The 19,584-nt window shown below is 33.1% G+C and overlaps 2 protein-coding genes across 3 annotated transcripts in view; one reads left to right on the top strand and one right to left on the bottom strand.

Annotated features, from left to right (window-relative positions):
- Positions 1–350: 350 nt before the first annotated feature.
- Positions 351–19,584, top strand: part of LOC128894290 (protein I'm not dead yet-like) — a 343,319-nt gene continuing 324,085 nt past the window's right edge. Inside the window, exons 1-3 of one of the 2 annotated variants that reach the window (XR_008461491.1) lie at positions 351–414; positions 557–682; positions 2,681–3,624. Coding sequence is in view for 1 of the 2 variants with exons in the window: in XM_054155950.1 (XP_054011925.1) it covers positions 362–414; positions 557–682; positions 2,681–3,134 (633 nt within the window). In the remaining variant the exon portion in view is untranslated. Of the gene's footprint in view, positions 415–556; positions 683–2,680; positions 5,336–19,584 lie in introns of those variants that run through there. The other variant, XM_054155950.1, reaches the window with a different exon arrangement.
- On the bottom strand, positions 7,547–13,394 carry LOC128893693 (sodium/hydrogen exchanger 9B1-like). The gene is made up of 3 exons (XM_054154847.1): positions 13,264–13,394; positions 8,710–8,885; positions 7,547–7,701 (listed from the first exon to the last, which is right to left on the bottom strand). The coding sequence occupies exons 1-3, from the start codon at positions 13,392–13,394 to the stop codon at positions 7,547–7,549; spliced, it is 462 nt and encodes a 153-aa protein (XP_054010822.1).

The following is a 19,584-nucleotide window of genomic DNA, read 5'->3' on the forward strand; positions in this document are numbered from 1 at the left end:
GTCATAAGAATCGTACAAATACTTATTGCTTCTATACTTTTACCCACTTTTCGTATTTTTTTGTTAATTTCACAAAAATTATATTAACTAGTAAATGTTGTTTGGACTACATCTATCTTAGAGACTTCCGAGAATATGTAAAATATCATTGATTATACAAAAAAGAAGTTAATAAACTACAATTTTACACAAAAGTTTTTTGGGAAATTGATCGCTGTACGAATACATTCTACACCCACTGTATATTCCAATTTCAACAAAATCTCTGACCACGATTTGACGTAAAATTAGCCGTGAATAAATTCTTACATTTGGTCTGATCAAAATTCCACCTTTGTGTTTTCAGCAAGGCTTGGGTAATATGTTTGTGCGCGAGGAGAACGGAAGTGGCGGAGAAGAGGGCCGAGAAGAGCCGTACGTAGCCGTAAATCTATAAAATCGCTCGGCTCGTCTACCGTTTCGCTTATCGGCGATCGTATCGATGCGATCCTTGCTTTTAAAAAGAAAGCAGAGTCCCGCCGTTAATTGTTGTCCTCTAGCCGTATGACTTTTGCAGGGCGAAAAAACCGACGCGCGTCACGATGGTTTATTATCTTGTGGCGGCGTACGCTTCCAGCCTAGGAGGCGTAGGCACGTTAGTCGGGACAGGCACCAATTTAACGTTGAAAGGTTTCTTCGAAAAGTAAGCACTTTCTCAAGATAAAGATAAACAAAAACACTTAAGTCAAAATATATAACTAGACTGCGGATGTTTATGAAAATTCATATTTTCACAGGTACAGAAAAAGAATTGAAACATAATCCTTTGCACTCGGAGTCATTTTATTACAGAATATGCAAACAGTACGATCACGACGTATTAAATAATGTAACTTAAAAAATATATAATTCATTGTAACAGTACTTGAGCTTATATAAATTTTTAAACATTGAGGAATATATTTATGTCGAAAATCAAAATTTTATACTATTCTATACTATTTTATACCATTCTAATGTGTGCGAAATGTATTTTGTGAAATAATCACAGACATGCATTGAAAGTTCTTGTGTTTTAGTTAGGTTATAATCTTAGGCTTCCTTGTTTATCTTCACAAATTACACCATTTCATACATAGTATATTCATACACCTTTCTTATACAAATGCTCTTTATCGCATTTTTTAAGTGTGGACTGTGCGCCTATTTTCTTTTTACATAACACCGATTTATATTTTGTTCGTATCAATATACGTACTATATTTTTATTTGTTTTTTCGTGCTATTTGTATGGAAACCTTCAAAGAAGCATGCACATTTGATACTTTTGCAGTCGCGTAAGTTCATCCCGTCTAATAACCACCAAAGTTAGCTGAACTTAAAAACTTTACAGAGTGCGAAGTGTTAACATAAAAGTATGTCTTATTTCCTACACGGTGAAACATTCATATTATTCGTGCACATTCTCGTTGATTTCCCCACATTTTCATTTGCCATAAATGCATAAACATCCGCAGTCTGTATACAACGAATAAAAGATACACGTTATATTTATTTGTTACTGTTCAAAGAAAAATTAAAATTTGACCCACGAAAGGAAATATTCGATAACAAACGTAATATACTAATTTGACTGTTGAATCGAATAAACGTTGGGATCAAATACGTTGGTTTTATCTATCATCAATTACTCGTATATTATTAGGTTGTTCCAAAAGTTTCTTTCGTTTTATTAATAAGTAATACATACACAATATTTTATGTCTAATGATATTTTATGTCTTACTGAATTGTGTACGATTCATTTTGCTCCATTACTGTTACGACATCAACATCTAAGAAATTAGATTATCTACTTATATAAATACTGCCACACAAAAATAATTGAGTGCAGATTACGAACAGAGGTGGGTAATATTTGTAGAGAAAATATTTTAAATACTATTTTAAATAACAGATTCTTCAGAATTCAAATAAAATAGTATTTCAAATGGAATATAAAATTTCAGCAAATAAAATATTTTATTTTGATAAGGTAAAACGTAAAATAAAATATGTTTCATTTTAATAACATAAAGCATAAAATTGAATACTTTTCATAGTTAACCTGAAAATAAACTGTGTAAATATGATACACAGATGAAGAAACTATTTCTTGCGATTGAAGAATATCTCTTTCCATCACTCATTTTATAAAGATTCTTATTGTCATTGAAGAACTACATTCAATGTATATTTATAATGCAGAGGAAAAGTACTTCGTTCGTTTCAGATTACCAAAATAAATATATTTTACACTATAATTTAGTAAAATAAAAATATTTTATTTGCTGATAATAAATTAAATAAATAAAATATTCCGAACTATGGCACAAATATTTTCAGTGTTTTTCAAATAGAATATTACTTGAAATATTATCCTAAACATTTTTTATAACAAATAAAATATTTTATTTTTAAAAATACTTGCATAATCCGAAATAAAATATTTACTTACTGTTTATTATTTAAAATACGTATTTTACTCAGTTCTGATTACGAAAGAAACTTTTGAGACAACCTAATATTTTGCTCATCTCTGTCCCAAGACTATCACCACCGTTACGACTAACATCGATCCAGTTACCCACTTACAGAACCATCCAAGCGTTCAAATGAGACTAACCGCATACTTCCATGCACTTATTCTTTTCAATTTCAGGCGGTTCCCAAACAGTCCGGGCATCAGCCTGACTTCGTGGATGCTCTACTCGGTCCCGCCAATGCTGTTGATGGGTTTTCTTACGTGGATGTGGCTTCAAATAATGTACATGGGAATGTTCAGGCCGAGAAGCAAAGACGCGCGCGCCATTGATATTGGCGCGCAAGGTGAGAAGGTCGCCGCGGCCGTTATCCAGAAAAGGTACAAGGAACTCGGCCCGATTACGTGGCACGAATCCTCCGTCGGTGTCCTCTTCGTTGCGGTCGTTCTACTTTGGTTCTTCAGGAGTCCCGGATTCGTGCGCGGTTGGCCAACTTATATCACCGATTTGTATGTATCGCGACTGATTTTCCCGTGCAGATGTAGGTCGAGTCGATCACTTTTGCACCTCGATGCCAGTGATTTTTATGACGTTAAGGGTGTATTATCGACTAGAAGTTTGTTTTTTCAGTAATTTTTAGGAATTAATTTTGCGAAAACTATCAAACCTACAGCAACAGGGTTTTTTATGCATAATAAAACACGTTTCAAGTAACAACACAAATTTTTATGAAATACTTGATTGAAATCTATACAAGTTATGCGCTGTTATGCAGGTTGTGGCGTAATTAAGACGCTCGTTCAATCGGGCGTACAGGCTGTTCTAGTTGTCTGAGACAGAAAAACAAATTTTTGTTTTCAATCTACATGAATATAGTTATCGTCTGAACTAGAATTAAGTAAATACTAAATTTTTTATCAGAATCGCAGCTGTTTGAAAATTAAGGTTTAATTTTCCCGGAAAATTGTCAATTAAAATATGAGAGCAGGGCTAAAATATTCAAGCTATCGGTATAATTCTAGTTCAGACCATAGGCGATGGTGCCCTCGAAATGTGTGTAAAACCAGAAGTTAGTCGGTCCAATAGTTTTTGAGAAAAACGTGCGCCCGACTTGAAAAATGTCGTTTCGAGAAAAACGCGTTTAAAGTTTGCTATACATTTAGCACTAATACTGGTGAACAACCTTTAAGCCTCTGTAACTATGAAAGCTCTACGAATTTCAAATTAATATTTTAGAGGCACTTTCTCAAAACCCCAAATGATAAGAAAATGCAAAAGAAAAAAAATCGAATTTTTGAAGTTTCTAGACGATAATACCCCCTTAATAAATTCACGGTTGCTCTTAATACTCTACCGATACTGTTTAGACTCCGCGTAGAAATATAGGGTGGGAGCAATAACTTTGTCCACTTTGAATATCTCCGTTATTTATAGTCCTATGAAAAAACTTGTCAGAACAAACCTGCACTGTTTTGAGGAGCACTTACAATGGTAGAAGATAATTTTTTCCAAGTTCATTTATTTATGAATTTTCAAGGTCATCAATGTTTTTAAATGGAATGCTAAATGGAATTTTTAAAATCTTTATCTAATAAATGCTGTTGAGACAACTTTAGAATTATTTTGTACCCATTTTAAACGCTCCTTAAAACAGTGCAACGTTGTCTGACAATTTTTTTCATTGGAACATAATAAAAATATCCAAGGTTGACAAAGTAATTTCCCCACTCTGTATATGGGCTTTTCAATTAGACCTTGTGATCGTTTACGACAACGTCATTTAAATGTTCGCTCTCTGAATCACTATTTTCCAATGACAATACATAACATTGCTTTTGAATAGTTACGTCACGACCATCACTTTCGTCACCGCTATCATGCGTTGAATTCTTGGCAGAACATTCTACAGATCATCTACATAGAATTCTCCACTAATTCTTTTTTCATTAATTGTAAACGACATTTTTTTTCAAATTATGTAGGAATGTGGGAGCGTACTAGTAATAGGTAACACAATATTGGCTACCACGGCGAAAAGTCGATTAAGAGATTTCTGCTTTGTCGATTCAGAGAATGAATCATTTTTGCGATTACTTTCCTCCTAAAATTGAGCCCAAAGAGTTTTAATTTATTATGTTTTTTTCGTTGATTTATCTACAATACATATGAAGTTTTGTAATTAAAAAACATAGAAAATTTGTAATTTAAAAGCTGTTGTTTGTAAAGTTGTAAAAGACACAAAGGTGCTCAGTGTTGAAAAGAATGGCGTTGGGGATCATCAGAAACACAAAATGTAAAAAGTATCTTATTTCATATGAATGTGTCTGTGGTCGGTACTAGAATTGTTACAAAAATATAAAAGATTTTTTAAAATACGGCCTTTATAAGAAAAATTCTCACATTCAGCCTAAATCTTGATGAAACTTTCGTTGTTATAGAAAAAACAATAATAGATAAGGCAATAATTCTAATACCGACCATAGAAAGATGTCTTCGGAACATAATCATCAAATTTGGTGCAGACTGCTTAATTATTTCCAGAGATTTCTTCGACACAGACTCAAAAAAAATACTTTCGAGAAACAGCCTCGAGATTTTACGTTCCTTTCATAGTACATCATGAATGATATTTTGCCCGGTTAATCAACTCTTTAAATAAATTCTCCATTTCTACATTCAAGTCCTCAATGTTACATTATTCTGTCTTTTAGCAGTTCTAGCCTCTTTTAAATCCCTACAGTGGATTCCTTCTTCGCGAATGGCATTTCTCGTTTACGTTTAATATCCTCTGGAGCATGTTTTTCTTCTTAATAAAAGTCTTGCAATTTATTTCAATTGCTGATAAAAATCCATCGTTAAATGTACAACTTGCTACACAACTCGCAATTTCAACGGTCTTGAAAGATGAAAAAATGTGCTTCGGAGCCAGCTGTTAAAACTCATTGACTTGCGAGAAACAAAACGATCTCTACCTGCGTTCCGCCGTCCCTCCGTTAATTTAAAAAATTTTTTAATGAAATTTAAACGGTGCATACTTAAAGGTACATACTTTCATAACATTACAAACAAGAAACGAATATTCGATTGTCTGACCGTCGCAATTTTTGTATTTAAAAATATCTTAAATTAAAAAAGTTGCAGTGTTGTCGTTTTTTTTTATATGAGTAATCCGCGGTGATCACTCTATCTCAAAGCTGGGTTAATTGAAATTCAAAACACGCGAAAATTACACTGTTCAACACGATTTTTTTCCGCGATATCCACTAGGTGATTCTTATAGGGTTCCTCGTCCTAAATACGAATCTAAAAGTGAAATTGCTCCATCACCCTTAGTTTTCGAGAAATACGGGATTTTGTAAATACGGTCGGTTTTGAGAGAAAACGTAGTACTACTTGAAAACTACGAACGCTAGAAAGTTCAATTTAGTCTTAAAAGATAGAAGAGTGTTTTCTGAATATGAAGACATATTCCTTTAGAATTATCTGCTCTTTTGAATGCCTATAAATGAACACCGAATTTTAAAAAAGGTGATGATGCGTGAATTTTTCACGCAATACTTTTGTATTTTAATGAAGAGTTATCCACCTAGGTCGATTGTACACTACGTTATCGGATTTTGCAAACACTTCTGAAGAAAAAACCACCCGCGGCAAATGTTGGAACGGTTTCTAGTCCATACGGTTTCACAAAACGTCAACTCGGAACGCATGAACGGTGTTTTGCCGCTGCACAGCCATTGCTCGCTATGTTTCGGACAGTCAGGGCCGGCCCTACGGGATTCGCCTAATCGGTGCCACGAGCTATCGGTTTTTGTATTACATTAACATGTTCCAGATAAGTAATTCTTCATTTTTAATATCTCATTTATACTGCAACTCAACTAAACGGAAACAATTGTCCACTGTTTAAATTTTAATTATTAGTTTCCCGTTTTTATATCTTCAATTATTCGACTTTAGTAATTTGGTATTGAGCAAACTTTATTTAAATCTAAATTGAATTATTTAACAATTAATTCAATCTATAATTGTATATTTTGTTGTTAATTTTTAATGAAAACTGCTACCTAACAAATTTCTCTTTAGAGCAGAGTTTACCCCCCAAACACTAACTTAAATAACAACAGATTAAAGTATCTAAAAAGAGAAACATTAAGCTTTAAAATGGTTTTCTATTCGTCCATGTGGTGCGAATTTTAACGAAGTTACGAGAATTTGATGGTTACTATTCAAGCACGTAGCGACGATTCTGCAGAACGCATGACGACGGCCCTGATTCACCGATATAAAGCGAGCGAAGCCTGCGCGCTGGCAAACAGAATTCGTGCGTTCTAAATTAATATTTTCTGGATCTGTACGAACTAGAAAACGTTCCAACATTTGCCGCGGGTGGTTTTCTCTTCAGAAATGTTTGCAGAATCCTATAATGCATAGTAAATTCGACCTAGACGAATAACTTTTCATTAAAATACAAAAGTATTGCGTGAAAAGTACTCGTATTGACAACTTTTTGAACTTCGGTGTTCATTTACAGGCATTCAAAAGAGCAGATAATTCTAAAGGAATATGTCTTCATATTTAGAAAGCACTCCTCTATCTTTTAAGACTAAATAGAACTTTCTAGCGTTCGTAGTTTTCAAGTAGTACTACGTTTTCTCTAAAAATTGACCGTTTTTGCAAAATCTCGTATTTCTCGGAAACTAAGGGTGATGGAGCAATTTCACTTTCAGATTCGTATTTAGAACGAGGAACCCTATAAGAATCATCTAGTGGATATCGCGGAATTTAAAAAAAGTTTAAATTTGTTATTATTCTTCTTAAATTCAGTTTTACATCATTTAATTCATCGTCGAAAGCCATATAAGAATGCTATGTCCAAATTTTTATCTAAAAAATTACTGGTAGTTTATTTGTACATGAGTGGCTTCCCGTAAGGCTTGGTGGAAAAACTCAGAAGCATTGTTTAAATTACGTATAGATTCGTAGCGTCAAGCAGCAAGTTAGAACTCATACTTTGATCATACTGCATTTTGAAATAGATACTTTTATTTTTCGCTCCATCCTAAGGAATAGATACTCACATGACCTCGATGAGGGAAAAAGGTGAACAAAATTCCCAAGACAAGTCCCGTCAGGATGCCTAATATAAAGTCTCGGAGACCAGCGGGTATGTAAACCCACATTTTACCTTTCCCCTTGTCTGAAAATTTGAAATTTTTCTTCGTCAATAATTAAGGATCTTCACCGTTTTGAACATACATCGGGAAATTCTCTACAAACCCGTCATCATAATTCAACACAAATTCGTCTCCTTAATACGTATCTATGTACCGAATTATTAAACTGATCCTTTTGCTCAATACAACACTTTTCTATCTACTTCAATGATGTCTAAACACAGCACAATAAGATTTTTTATTTCGTGTTATTTACTTGATTAAAAAGTGAAATATTAAAACTGTCTGTTTATTAATGATTTTTTATAAGAGGGCACCTTTAAACGAGAAAATTGGAAAACCACTCCTATACGGTACTTTCATTTTTCATCAATTATTTTTATAAAATTTTGCTTATTTTTCGCGATAGCTAGCTAACGATATACACTGATTGGCAAAATTATAAGACACCCCATTTATACTTTCAAACCAGAGCTGTACAAATTGGAATAATTACTTTTGAATTAGAAAGTAATTATTTAAGTAATTCTTGATTACTTTGTTTTTAGTAATTATGTAATACTTTATTCGTAATTACGGTGTAATTCAATTACTTTTTAACAATTACTTATAATTACCCAGAAAGTAATTAACAAGGTAACAATTCTGAAAGATTAAACAGACTTAGATAAAAAGTAAATAAAAAAATTGTATAAAAGCCTGAAGCAACGAATGGTCGAAGTTCAAAATAAATGAGGCACTACATTACTAACATTTCAAAATGTGTGAAATTCTAATATTATGTACATTCTTTCCTTTCTTTTAAGCAGTGTCTTATAATTATAGTGTCCAAATGAATATTAGTTTTGAATAAATTTGGAATTTCTTACTACTTTTCGCAAAATTTATGACAATGTTATTAAAAATAAACAATTTCAATTTGATAAAATGCATTTTTATATAACTATTATTATTTTTATATAAGTATCGAGTATCTAAACCTACAATTTTCAGAGTATCTTATAATTTTGTTCACCGATGTACGTATTTACCATTTGCGAAGACGATCGAGTAGCAAATTACGAAAATGGGGACAATGTGCACGTTGTCGATACACGCAGCTGTGCAGATCATAGTTGCCAGTCCCTTGTCTTCGCCGTAGCCTTTTTCGGCCAGACCTAGGATGTTGTTGATGGCCACCACCGGTGACATTCCAGAGAGTATCGACCTTTATTAGAGGAGAAAAAGAGAAAACCGTGTCAATTCGTGTACCGTGTCAAAGACATTTAACTCATTCGATTTCAATAGCTTCGAAATTAAGGGTTTTCCAAAAGTGACTATGTGATTCTGTTTTTTAATCAAACACAAGTGGTATGAAATATATCTAAACCTCCAATTTTTAGAGTGTCTTATAATTTTGTTCACCAGTGTACGTATTTACCATTTACAAAGACGATTGAGTAGCAAAGTTTTTTTTATTTCAAATGAAAGTACACATTATTAAAATTGTTTTACAATTATTAAAAGAAATAACATAAATTATATTCGACCACTGATATCCTTTTTGTTTCTAGCAAAGTGCACCCCAATGGTGTAGTTTCGAACTATAACCCAAAGTTTCTACTGATTATACTTTGAAAGCTGAGAATAATCGTAAAACATTTTTGTATATTTAGATTACTCAGCGGATTTTAACCTACAACACATTAAAAAGCCATTGAAATCGGTGAGATCGTCAACGTTGTACATACGAGGGCTGTTCCGAAATCAACTTTTGTTTGGTTGTTAATGAAAGAGAAAATTGTTTTTTAGTAATTGTTAAATTTATGAATTTATAAACAAATTGTTGCAAGTTAAATGTATGAGAGAGGTGCCTATGAAGCAACACAAGAGTAATATTTTCCTACAGTTCTTAAACTTTAGTGGTCAATTTTTTAAATTATTCATTACGAATGGAGGGCGCGAAACGAAAAGTTTTTTCTTAATGATTTTTCTGATAATCTCAAGGACTTTTAAAGTCAAACATCGCAAAACAAGTCTGTAGTTTAGTTAAGAAGTTAATTCGTAAATTTAAATATTCTTTGAAATTTTAACAGCTAGACTACTTTAATTAGACTATTATACATTCCTTAAAAAATTGTGTTGCACTCTACAAGATTTAACTCTAGGAAAAGTGAAGGAACAATTCTCGTATTGTCAGGGACAAAAAGATAGGACACCCTGCTAATTCCTTACTTTTTATTTCATAGTAACATAAACGAAATTAATTGTTTATAATAACATTTTATACTGTTTTTCTTCATAAGTTTCAGCTGCGTAAATTAAGATTTCGATATTCGATATGATTTTATTTGAAAAAGTGTAAATATCGAAGAAAATCAGTGGGACTAAAAGATAGGACATATATGTGTAAAAATGGAACGCAGAAAATCAATTTATCAGTTTTATTTAATAATCAGAATTTTGTGAAGAAGATGTACAAACGAGTTTCGGCAAAGTTGTAAACGTTTGAGCATATTCTTTATTACAGATAATTGATTAAAGTATCTCATAAACTAATAATTTATTTACTACTTTGCCGTAACACTTTTTTACGTAGAATGACGAAAGGAATCGACCTATGTACAGAAAAAATGCATTTCTATTTAAAAAAATAATGCAATTATCGATTACACATGCACCATTGCAAATTTACTGATAACTAAAATGCGGATGTGTATAAAAAATAAAATCTTCGCGAAATAAAATGTCTACAAAAATTGAACCTAAATAAGACATTATTTTATTCTGTAAATATTATAACACGAACTTTACTTTCAATCTTTTTTATATTCTTGCATATTGTTTGCATTTTGTAATTTCTTGCACATTCAAATTTCCTATAAATGCATACAAATCCGCAGTCTATTCATGAGTTATTGATACCTTTTAACACGCTAGTAAAATTGAAATCATTTATGATTGTAGAAATGTTATAGCTGAAGTTATTTATGAAAAATGAATGTTAAGGTTGAAGTTTATTACATACAAGCTGCGCTCCGCGGTTTCACCCCCGTGGAATACCATTCTTATTTACGTAGGTGCAATAATTACTGTAGTGTTTATGTAAATATGTAGTTAAGTACTTTTTAAGGGGTAAAACCACTCTAGAGGCAGAAAAAAAGACCTAAATTTGACAATTTATTTTGGGAGTGTAACAAATGGAATAGAATTTCTTTTCAGAGAGTTTATTTAACACATATTGGAGAACGGAAAAGACTTTTTTTTATTGTCATTTTCATACAAAATGGCGGCGACAAAGCCCGTCGTCGTAAACAGCTTTTTTGAAAACACCGCCACGGGAGGACGGATTTCTCGGCATCTATGAGTCACGGAACAAAAAGTAAAGAAAATTTATAATCTATATACAATTGGCTTTGGAAGTACCTAGGGTTTTCCTTCCTAATCAATTTTTGTGCAAGTAGCGCTCTTTTTAATCAATGAATCGACTTTTTGCCCTAAAAATGAGCATTACATTATTTATAAAAAAAAAAGGTTACATTCAATCAAAAACCGGCTACGTATTTCCAAAGAGAATATTGTTGTGAAGCTACTGTAAAAATTTCAAATCGATCCATGCAATAATCACTGAGAAATCCGTCCTCCCAGTTTGGAGAAAGTGGTTTCGAGAAAAATGCGTTTAAAGTTTTATAAAAATTTTAATCGCGCTCTGAGGCGCTGCAGCAAAATCGATAATTGATCCTTTTAACATTTGTTTTTCACTATAAATCAAATAACGTATTATTTTGATGACCCTAAAGTATCGTTTAAGCAAAAAAAATCGATTTTTTGAAAATCTTAGAGTGGTTTTACCCCTTAACAGATGAACGCATCTAACTGGGTGTAATGTCGAGATAGATTTTTAAATGTAAATCTTTAATGACGAATTTGACCGTGTGATAAATGGCCTATAATTCATTTCTCTGTGAATAATTTTTCAGTGACAACAATCTTATAGCTAGTTACTCTTATTTGGCCCACCCTGTATATACAATACATTTCGTTTATGTTACCTATTAATTAAACATTTAGAGATTAGCAGGGTGTCCTATTTTCTGTCCTAGTCTATAATTACTAGACTGCGGATCTTTATACAAATGCATATTTTTGTAGAAAATAGGTAGACGAATGGGACCTGGACAGAAATTTATGTCACGATTAGATGATTCCAAAAATATATTTTTTATTTTGCATATTTTGCATGTAGCATATGTCGCATATGTTTTGCATATTGTGCATATTTTTTGCATAAATGCATATCTGATTATTCAATGGTCCGTCAGAATAAATAAGATAGATGTGCCTAAAAGACTGATCAGCTACGATCGACAACGTGTTCTAATTTCGATTTGGTAAGTACTGTATTGAAATACAGTGAGAGACAGAACAAAGTCGATGATATGATATGTAAACAGACGGAGTCACGCCGCAGTTAATCTTCATTTTCCAAGTTAAACAGTAAAATTTAACATTTATTCAGAGCCATTTCCAAATGTTACCTGAGGCTATAAAGAAATTGGTAACAATAGGATTACCTCTAACAGAATGTATAGATTTGGTAATTACAGTTACAAAAAATTAAAAAATTATACCCGGTGATTACGGAGAAAAAGTTATAGATAAAATAGAATCAGTATTAAAATGAAACGTATATTTTAATATATTACTAAAACTAAGCAAGATTTTAAAGGGTGAACACATTGAAGAACCACGAGAGGTTCTGGCACATCATTGGAGTAAATTTAAATATGCATTACATCTACTATAACATCATGTGATTTAGAACGCTCTTTTTCGACGTATAAATTCATTTTAACAGGTAAGAGGCATCAATTTGCAATCGAAAATATTGAAAAAACTATTGTTGTATATTATAATTTAAATTATAATAAATGAAACAATAAAAAATAGTTATTAACCCTTTGCGCTCGAGGGATTTTTCTATAGAATGAAATCCAGTCAATTTTTATAATAAATTTCTGTGAAACCAAAAACTCCACTTCGAAGAGAAACGTCTACTAACGTTCATGACTCAATGTATTATTATTTCAATTAATAATTACCTGTATTCTGATATAAGTGAAATTGAAATTGTACGTTCACAAAATCACTTTTAAATTAAATAGGTATGTCGCTCTAGAGGCGCCAACCGAGCGCAAAGGGTTAAATAATTATGTAGTAATAATAAGTAGTTATTATATATTTATTTTATAGATCCATACATACATTCCCTATACTTATATTTAGCATATACCTTGTATACATCTTGCATGTATTAGGTTGTCCCAAAAGTTTCTTCTACTTCATTAATAAGTAATACGTACAGAATATTTTATGTCTAATGTTACATTATTAAATTACGTACGATTCATTTTACTCCATTACTGTTATACAATATTACCATCTAATAAATTAGGTAGAAAATAATTGAGTGCAAATGACGGAAGGAACTTTTGGGACAACCTAATATTTTGCATATATTTTGCATATTTCGACATATTGTAAATGCATAAAGATCCGCAGTCTCATAATTACCGAAACCGTATGGATTTTTCAATCAGACTCACCCGGTCATTGCTGCCCAATTCCAAGGGAATAACAGAATTCCCTTGCAACATAGAGACATAATTACCATTTCTACGGAACACGGAATGACGCCCAAGGCTATTATCAACATCGGATGCGTCTTCAAAGTCATTGTCGACAATTGGAGGCCCGCGCGTATCATAAGGAAGGACAAACAAAAGGTTCTGATCTTGGCAGTCGCGCTGAGACCGAGTTCCGCGCGTATATTATAGATTCCGCAGTTACGGACTATCACGCCGGCGAGCAGCATCCCGAATATAGGCGGAAGTTTCAGATAAGGGATGTACGACAAACCCCAACCGAGAACATAAGAGAATACTGCGAGAAAGTACAAACCGAAGCCGTCTTTCTTTGGAAGCATCGTGTCGCCCAGTAAAGAATACAGGACCACCCAACCGAGTACCACCAGTGCCGTGTTAGTTGCCAATGCAAACAAGTTTCCCCATGTCAAACGGAAAGTCCCGAGTCTAAAGATAGTTCTCGTTACGTTGATATTTCGTATAAAGGGATGGCATATTGTCATTCGATGGCAACACGTCGTATCCTCGGAATCGCTTTCACTTTCATTCTCCTCTTCGTCGACGCTCCTTTGTGGTTGCATTTCACGACTCGGGGTTGAATTATTAAACAAATGTCGCTTAATCTTGTCCATTCCATGAGGTATTATCAACGTGTTAGGTTATATGTTTCGAGATCTTCTCTATTCTTTTTTTTTTTGTTGCAATATTGTATCAAAGTTACCTTCAGAACTATTCGTCGAGCTATTTTGTATGATAGTAGGGAAAGCACCTTCTAACGATAAGTATGAAGAGGAATAGCGTGCGTTTCTGACGCTAGATGGTGCCACTTATTTTCATTTCAACCGTTTATTTTAAGTGCTTGGTAATATTACCAGTTTACACTGTTTTTCATTACATTTTTTGTACAATGTTTCTTAACGTACATTTCTTTTTTCCGTATCTTCTTTTTTTTTCTTATATCTCTACGTTTTAAACTCAATTTAATCGGATGGTATCTAGTTTATCGCATCACTTTGTATCACATATAATACTAGTTCTTTACCTTACACGTATACTTGTGCTGTACTTTTTAATCACATTTGCCTTATATTAAACTTAATTATTAGATGATCGGACTAACTGAAATATAAACAAGGGAAAACAACAAAATTAATTCTTTTCTTTAGCCCAAAAACTGACTACCACCTATTTTGATTTCTCTATTCTTACTTTGGCTAACATTAACAGTGGAATTGGTGAAGAACACATTCTATTCACCAACGGATTAATAACTACTTATATGCTACGCATCTTATATCTACCATATCCTGTAACAAAGTATACATATATATGTAAATTATTTAACTTATATTTGTCAGCATCTACTTGTTCCCTTTATATTTTAAGTGCCACTAATTTACTTACTTACTTACTTACTTGTTCTTTATTTAAGTGCATAAGAATTATTCTTACATTGCACTGTCTTTTCTTACAGTTTTGTTTTACAATTTCTTATTTTATTACATTTCAGTCTTATATTTAGGAACTAATTATTTAGTTTTTGTTATTTTTCTAATATATAAACGTTTAACTTATTCTAAATCACATTTTTTGTAAATATAGCCATTTCATAATATTATTTATATTACATTGTGGTCACTATTATGTGCAACTAATTTCTTTCTTTCTTTCTTTCTTTATTTAAGGTGTTATAGACAGTAGAGGTCTATGTTACACCAGAATGTGGTACAAAATTTATACAAAGTTTCTTAGTCTATAGTTTGTTATATACACTTAGCTGTAATATTGTTACTCCATTGTACTTTATGTTTTCTTGTCTCTAACATACTTATACACTGAGCCTTGTTCATTCATTCATTCTCTATCTTTTTATCTTTACTAACTCCGAACATTTTGTTATTAATAACTTTGAAAACATCTGTTTTAAACATTTTCCATTAACTGATAATTCAATATTTTTTAATGCTACCTTATTGTCTAGCTTGAACTACCTTAAGTCAGAACTACCATCTTACTTATAACTTGACTGCCGATTTTTATGCAAAATTTATTTTATTTCGCAAATATTATAACATGAAGTTTGTTATCAATCTTTTTTATATTCTTCTATATTGTTTACATTTTGTAGTTTCTTACACATTCAAATTTTCTATAAATGCACAAAGATCCGCATTCTACTTATAACTATTTAAAATTGTTCATTTATTTTGTTATTCGGTTTCCTTTTTTTTTTTATTGGCGTACTACAATAATGATCACAACTTTTCTATCGCTACATATCATTTATTATTCAATAAGCGTTATTTTTCCCTACAATTTATAGATTCTGAGATAATAAGTGTGTCCGTTACTTTTTTTAAATTCGATATGTATAATAAATCCAGCAAAGAGATCATCTTTTCCACAACAAAAATTGTTAAATACAGCTATGATTTTCACGCATCCAAAGCGCCTCACACCCGACTTAATAAAATATCCACCTCAATAAAATAAAAACAAATTGTAGCTGTGATATTCAATTACAAGGCCCAAAACAATATTTTTGTGAGTCTGTTTGACGCTTCATGAAATTAGAAGCGGCCCTTAAAAAAGATTAGATATCTTTTTAAACAGTAACAATGGTCGAAATTAATTTTCATTAATCTTAAAACATAAAGAAAAAGAACTGTGATATTCCCTCATGAACAATAAGCCAAATTAATTACGCAATTTTAATTAGGGAAAAAGTAGTTATAACTTTTTAAATAATTGATATTGTCGCGGACAAAATTAACTGTGGTAGTAAATAGATTCAAGGTTTGTTGGGAAAATGATCGAAACGTCCAGCTCGCTGCATACACGAAGTTATTTGTGATTCGAGTAGTCTACGCTCGAGACGATGCGAAGGTATCGGGCGGCATAGAAATCGTCGATCACCGATATCGCGTTGTCTTCCGAATCGACAGTTGCGATATCTTACCTCTGTTCTTTCCGTGAATAAATCGGACCGCTTCTAGGTCGAATACATACAGGGCATAGACACTCGAGACTAGAGTACGCTAACCTTTCCATCCTGGTCCCTGGGCGAACTACAGAGTGTTCAAATATTAATGGTCACCACTTTCAGGCTATCTCCTACACATCTGCATTAATGGACATTTGTAAAAAATACCATCCGTAAAATCCATTATGACCTTGGAATTCAAGGTCAATTTTTTCGTAATTTCTGAATATTTTATTCTAAAAAAAAGTAAAAAGCTTCAAAGGAGCAACATAGTGCAGACAAAAAGTTTTATTATAAAAAAATGTTAACAATTTTTTTATGATCCTGTTTGTGTGTAGGAAGTAGCAACACAAGGTTACAGAAATATGGTATCATATGGCCTGTATTTGTGTAAACACTACACAATTATGATGCGAAAGTATGGTGATAGACGAAACTAATTTGTCGAGATAGATATTTCACATAAGCACGATAAATAACATTTGCAATATATTATTGCTTATGTTTTTAAACATAAATATGCAAAATATACAAAATAAAGAATGTATTTTTATAGTACTCTAATTTCAAAACAAATTTCTTTGAAACACAGATTACTTTGAAACATAACGTATATTCCTTTTTCTTATAAAAAGAAACATCGAATATATGATAAAAAGGCACCGGTTTTAAACCTAAATATGCAAAATATACAAAATAAAGAATGTATTTCGTATAGTACTCTAATTTCAAAACAAATTTCATTGAAACATAGATTACTTTGAAACATAACGTATATTCCTTTTTCTCGAAAAAAATAATTAATTCTATCGAACTTTTTATCCTATTTTCATATATGTTTAAGTAGTCTGTACACATTTTTTCAACAAGAAATATTCAAACTCAGTCGACTGTGACGCATATTTGTAGAACACCTCACAATTAAAACCTCCCATCGGCGGGAAAGATGCAGGTCGTAATTTTGGTTTGACACAAAAAAACCAAAAGAAATTTACATTTTTATACATTTTTCTTCTATGTGAACTAAGAAAAACCCGCAAAAATGGTGAAATGTGAAATTACTGCAAGTTTGAAAAAAAGAACGAGTTGTTTGAGTGAAAAAAATCACTTTAATTTGATAAAAAAGTTGTTTAAAATTTGTTTGTATGAATTCTTTTAGTTCACATAGAAGAAAAATGTATAAAAATGTAAATTTCTTTTGGTTTTTTTGTGTCAAACTAAAATTACGACCTCCATCTTTCCCGCCGATAGGAGGTTTTAATTGTGAGGTGCTCTACAATTTCGACTCAATTTGAATATTTGTCGTTGAAAAAATTTGTACAGACTACTCAAATATGTATGAAAATAGGATAAAAAGTTCGATAAACATAATTATTTTTTTCAATCCTAAAAAAATTCACTAAAGACCGCTTTTTTTTTAGACCTCCTAATTCAGGATACCCCCGTAAACGACTCACGTCTGGACGGAATCTTGATCTTGATCGAGTCTACCCTCGCAATTACTATTTATGAATATTTTAAAATTTCGGACGTACTACTTGATGGGCTCGAACGATGGAGTGGGTGTGGTGATTGGAATGAGCCTCCACGGTCTAGGTGCGGATACTGGTGTTGATATTGGTGCTGATGCTGGTGCTGATGTTGATGCTGATGCCGATGCTGATGCTGTAGTTAAAAGTCTATTCGCGATTATTCGCAGTTTTGCACCACACCCGAGCGGAAATCCTCCGATTTGAGCCGATTGTTCGTATTGGTATAGCAATCGGTGTATTTGCTCGCGTCTACCGGCACGGCGTTTTTTCGATTTCTAAATTGTCTTTGCGCTTTCAGGCATCTACTTTAAGAGAAAATTAAATTTAACTAAATATCACTCGTCCAAAAGTCTCCCGTCCCACCAATCGTCTTGCATCGCCACCCCTTTACAATTGTTGGTTTTGCTTCTATTCCTCTCAAAGGCCGGCTTCGACGCCGTAGCCCTGATTGGGATGTCAGCTCTGACTTTGATCGCAAATGGGCAGCATCTGCCAGATTTGTGACTACTGGTTTTGCATGTATTCTTCTCAAAAGCCGGCTTCGACGCCGTAACTCTGATTGGAATATCAGCTCTACCGAGAGTCACAAATGAGCGACGTTAATCAAATCCGTGACCACCGTTTGTGAAAACCGGCTTTGACGCCGTAGTTAACCGTTACAGTGAGCATGAAAATGATATGGAACTCGAGGGCGATGATGGAAAGAATCCACGGCCGAGCAATATCTCTATCGTTAGGATTTCTAGATGACCGGCTTCGACGCCGGCCGTAGTCATGAATCGAAACGATAGATATTTGAAATTATAATAAAGAAATTTCGCCTTTCAAGCTGATGGAATTAATTGAATTGGATTTTACTTCGCGAACGCGTAGAATAGAATTGGAGAATGATAATTAAAGACTACTTCTAAATTTTATTAATATTTATTACTAAGACTCTTGCACGGTCTTTTTACTGTCGCAAATACAAGTCATTTACAAAACTCGCAATACCTTAACTGGATAATAAAACTCGACGACTCGTGACGACTAAATATGATTTTCAATAACTCTGGACAACGACTAACTACTGTAATACACTTGAACAACTAATTTGAGCCCCTGAATTGCGGGCGCACTTATACCCCTAATTCGGGACCTTTGGTCCGAAGATAGGAGGACAAATCATACCACGTGATTATTCAAAATTCCATGGGTGGTGGTTGATTTCTTCTCATGGCGTATAGACAATACATCCCGCTCGGAACGCTTCCTAGATGCTTAGGTTTCGTCTTATCTGTTTTCGATGGCTGACACCAACGATAACCACTGTCGGCGGTTCCTTTGCTGACGCTACGCTTAAATTCGGCAAAAAGGTGCAGGGTCTTATTAGACCTGGCCACCCATCAGTGGATGATAACGAGTACCGAGAATCGTACGAGACCTGTAGTTGTTACTTAAATCTAGGAGAACGATTGTACTTTCGTACTTCGCGGTAAAGCAACCGAATCCGCGTTTTACGATAGCGAATAAGCCGCGGCCATACCGTGGTTGTATCCGGAGTGCATGATATCTCAAGAGGTAGATCGCTCGCTCCGCGCCTGTAGCTGTTATCGCATAGGTTCTCTCTTACTTACTAAACGCTCCTCAGTCTAAGGTATAGCGTGACGTTCGAATATACAGTGGGTGTAGAATGTATTCGTACACCGATCAATTTCCCAAAAAACTTTTCTGTGAAATTGTAGTTTCTTAACTTCTTTTTTTATAATCGATGATATTTTACATATT

Source organism: Hylaeus anthracinus, unplaced genomic scaffold (assembly GCF_026225885.1).
Source record: "Hylaeus anthracinus isolate JK02 unplaced genomic scaffold, UHH_iyHylAnth1.0_haploid 3, whole genome shotgun sequence".
NCBI classification, from domain to species: domain Eukaryota; kingdom Metazoa; phylum Arthropoda; class Insecta; order Hymenoptera; family Colletidae; genus Hylaeus; species Hylaeus anthracinus.

Bases quoted from the DNA above. Each gene is read 5' to 3' on its own strand.
- LOC128893693 (XM_054154847.1), bottom strand. From the start codon at position 13,394: ATGACTTTGAAGACGCATCCGATGTTGATAATAGCCTTGGGCGTCATT. The intron at 8,886-13,263 runs GTGAGTCTGATT...CCTCTAATAAAG, and splicing joins AATTGGGCAGCAATGACCGG to GTCGATACTCTCTGGAATGT. The intron at 7,702-8,709 runs GTAAATACGTAC...TCAAATTTTCAG, and splicing joins CTCGATCGTCTTCGCAAATG to ACAAGGGGAAAGGTAAAATG.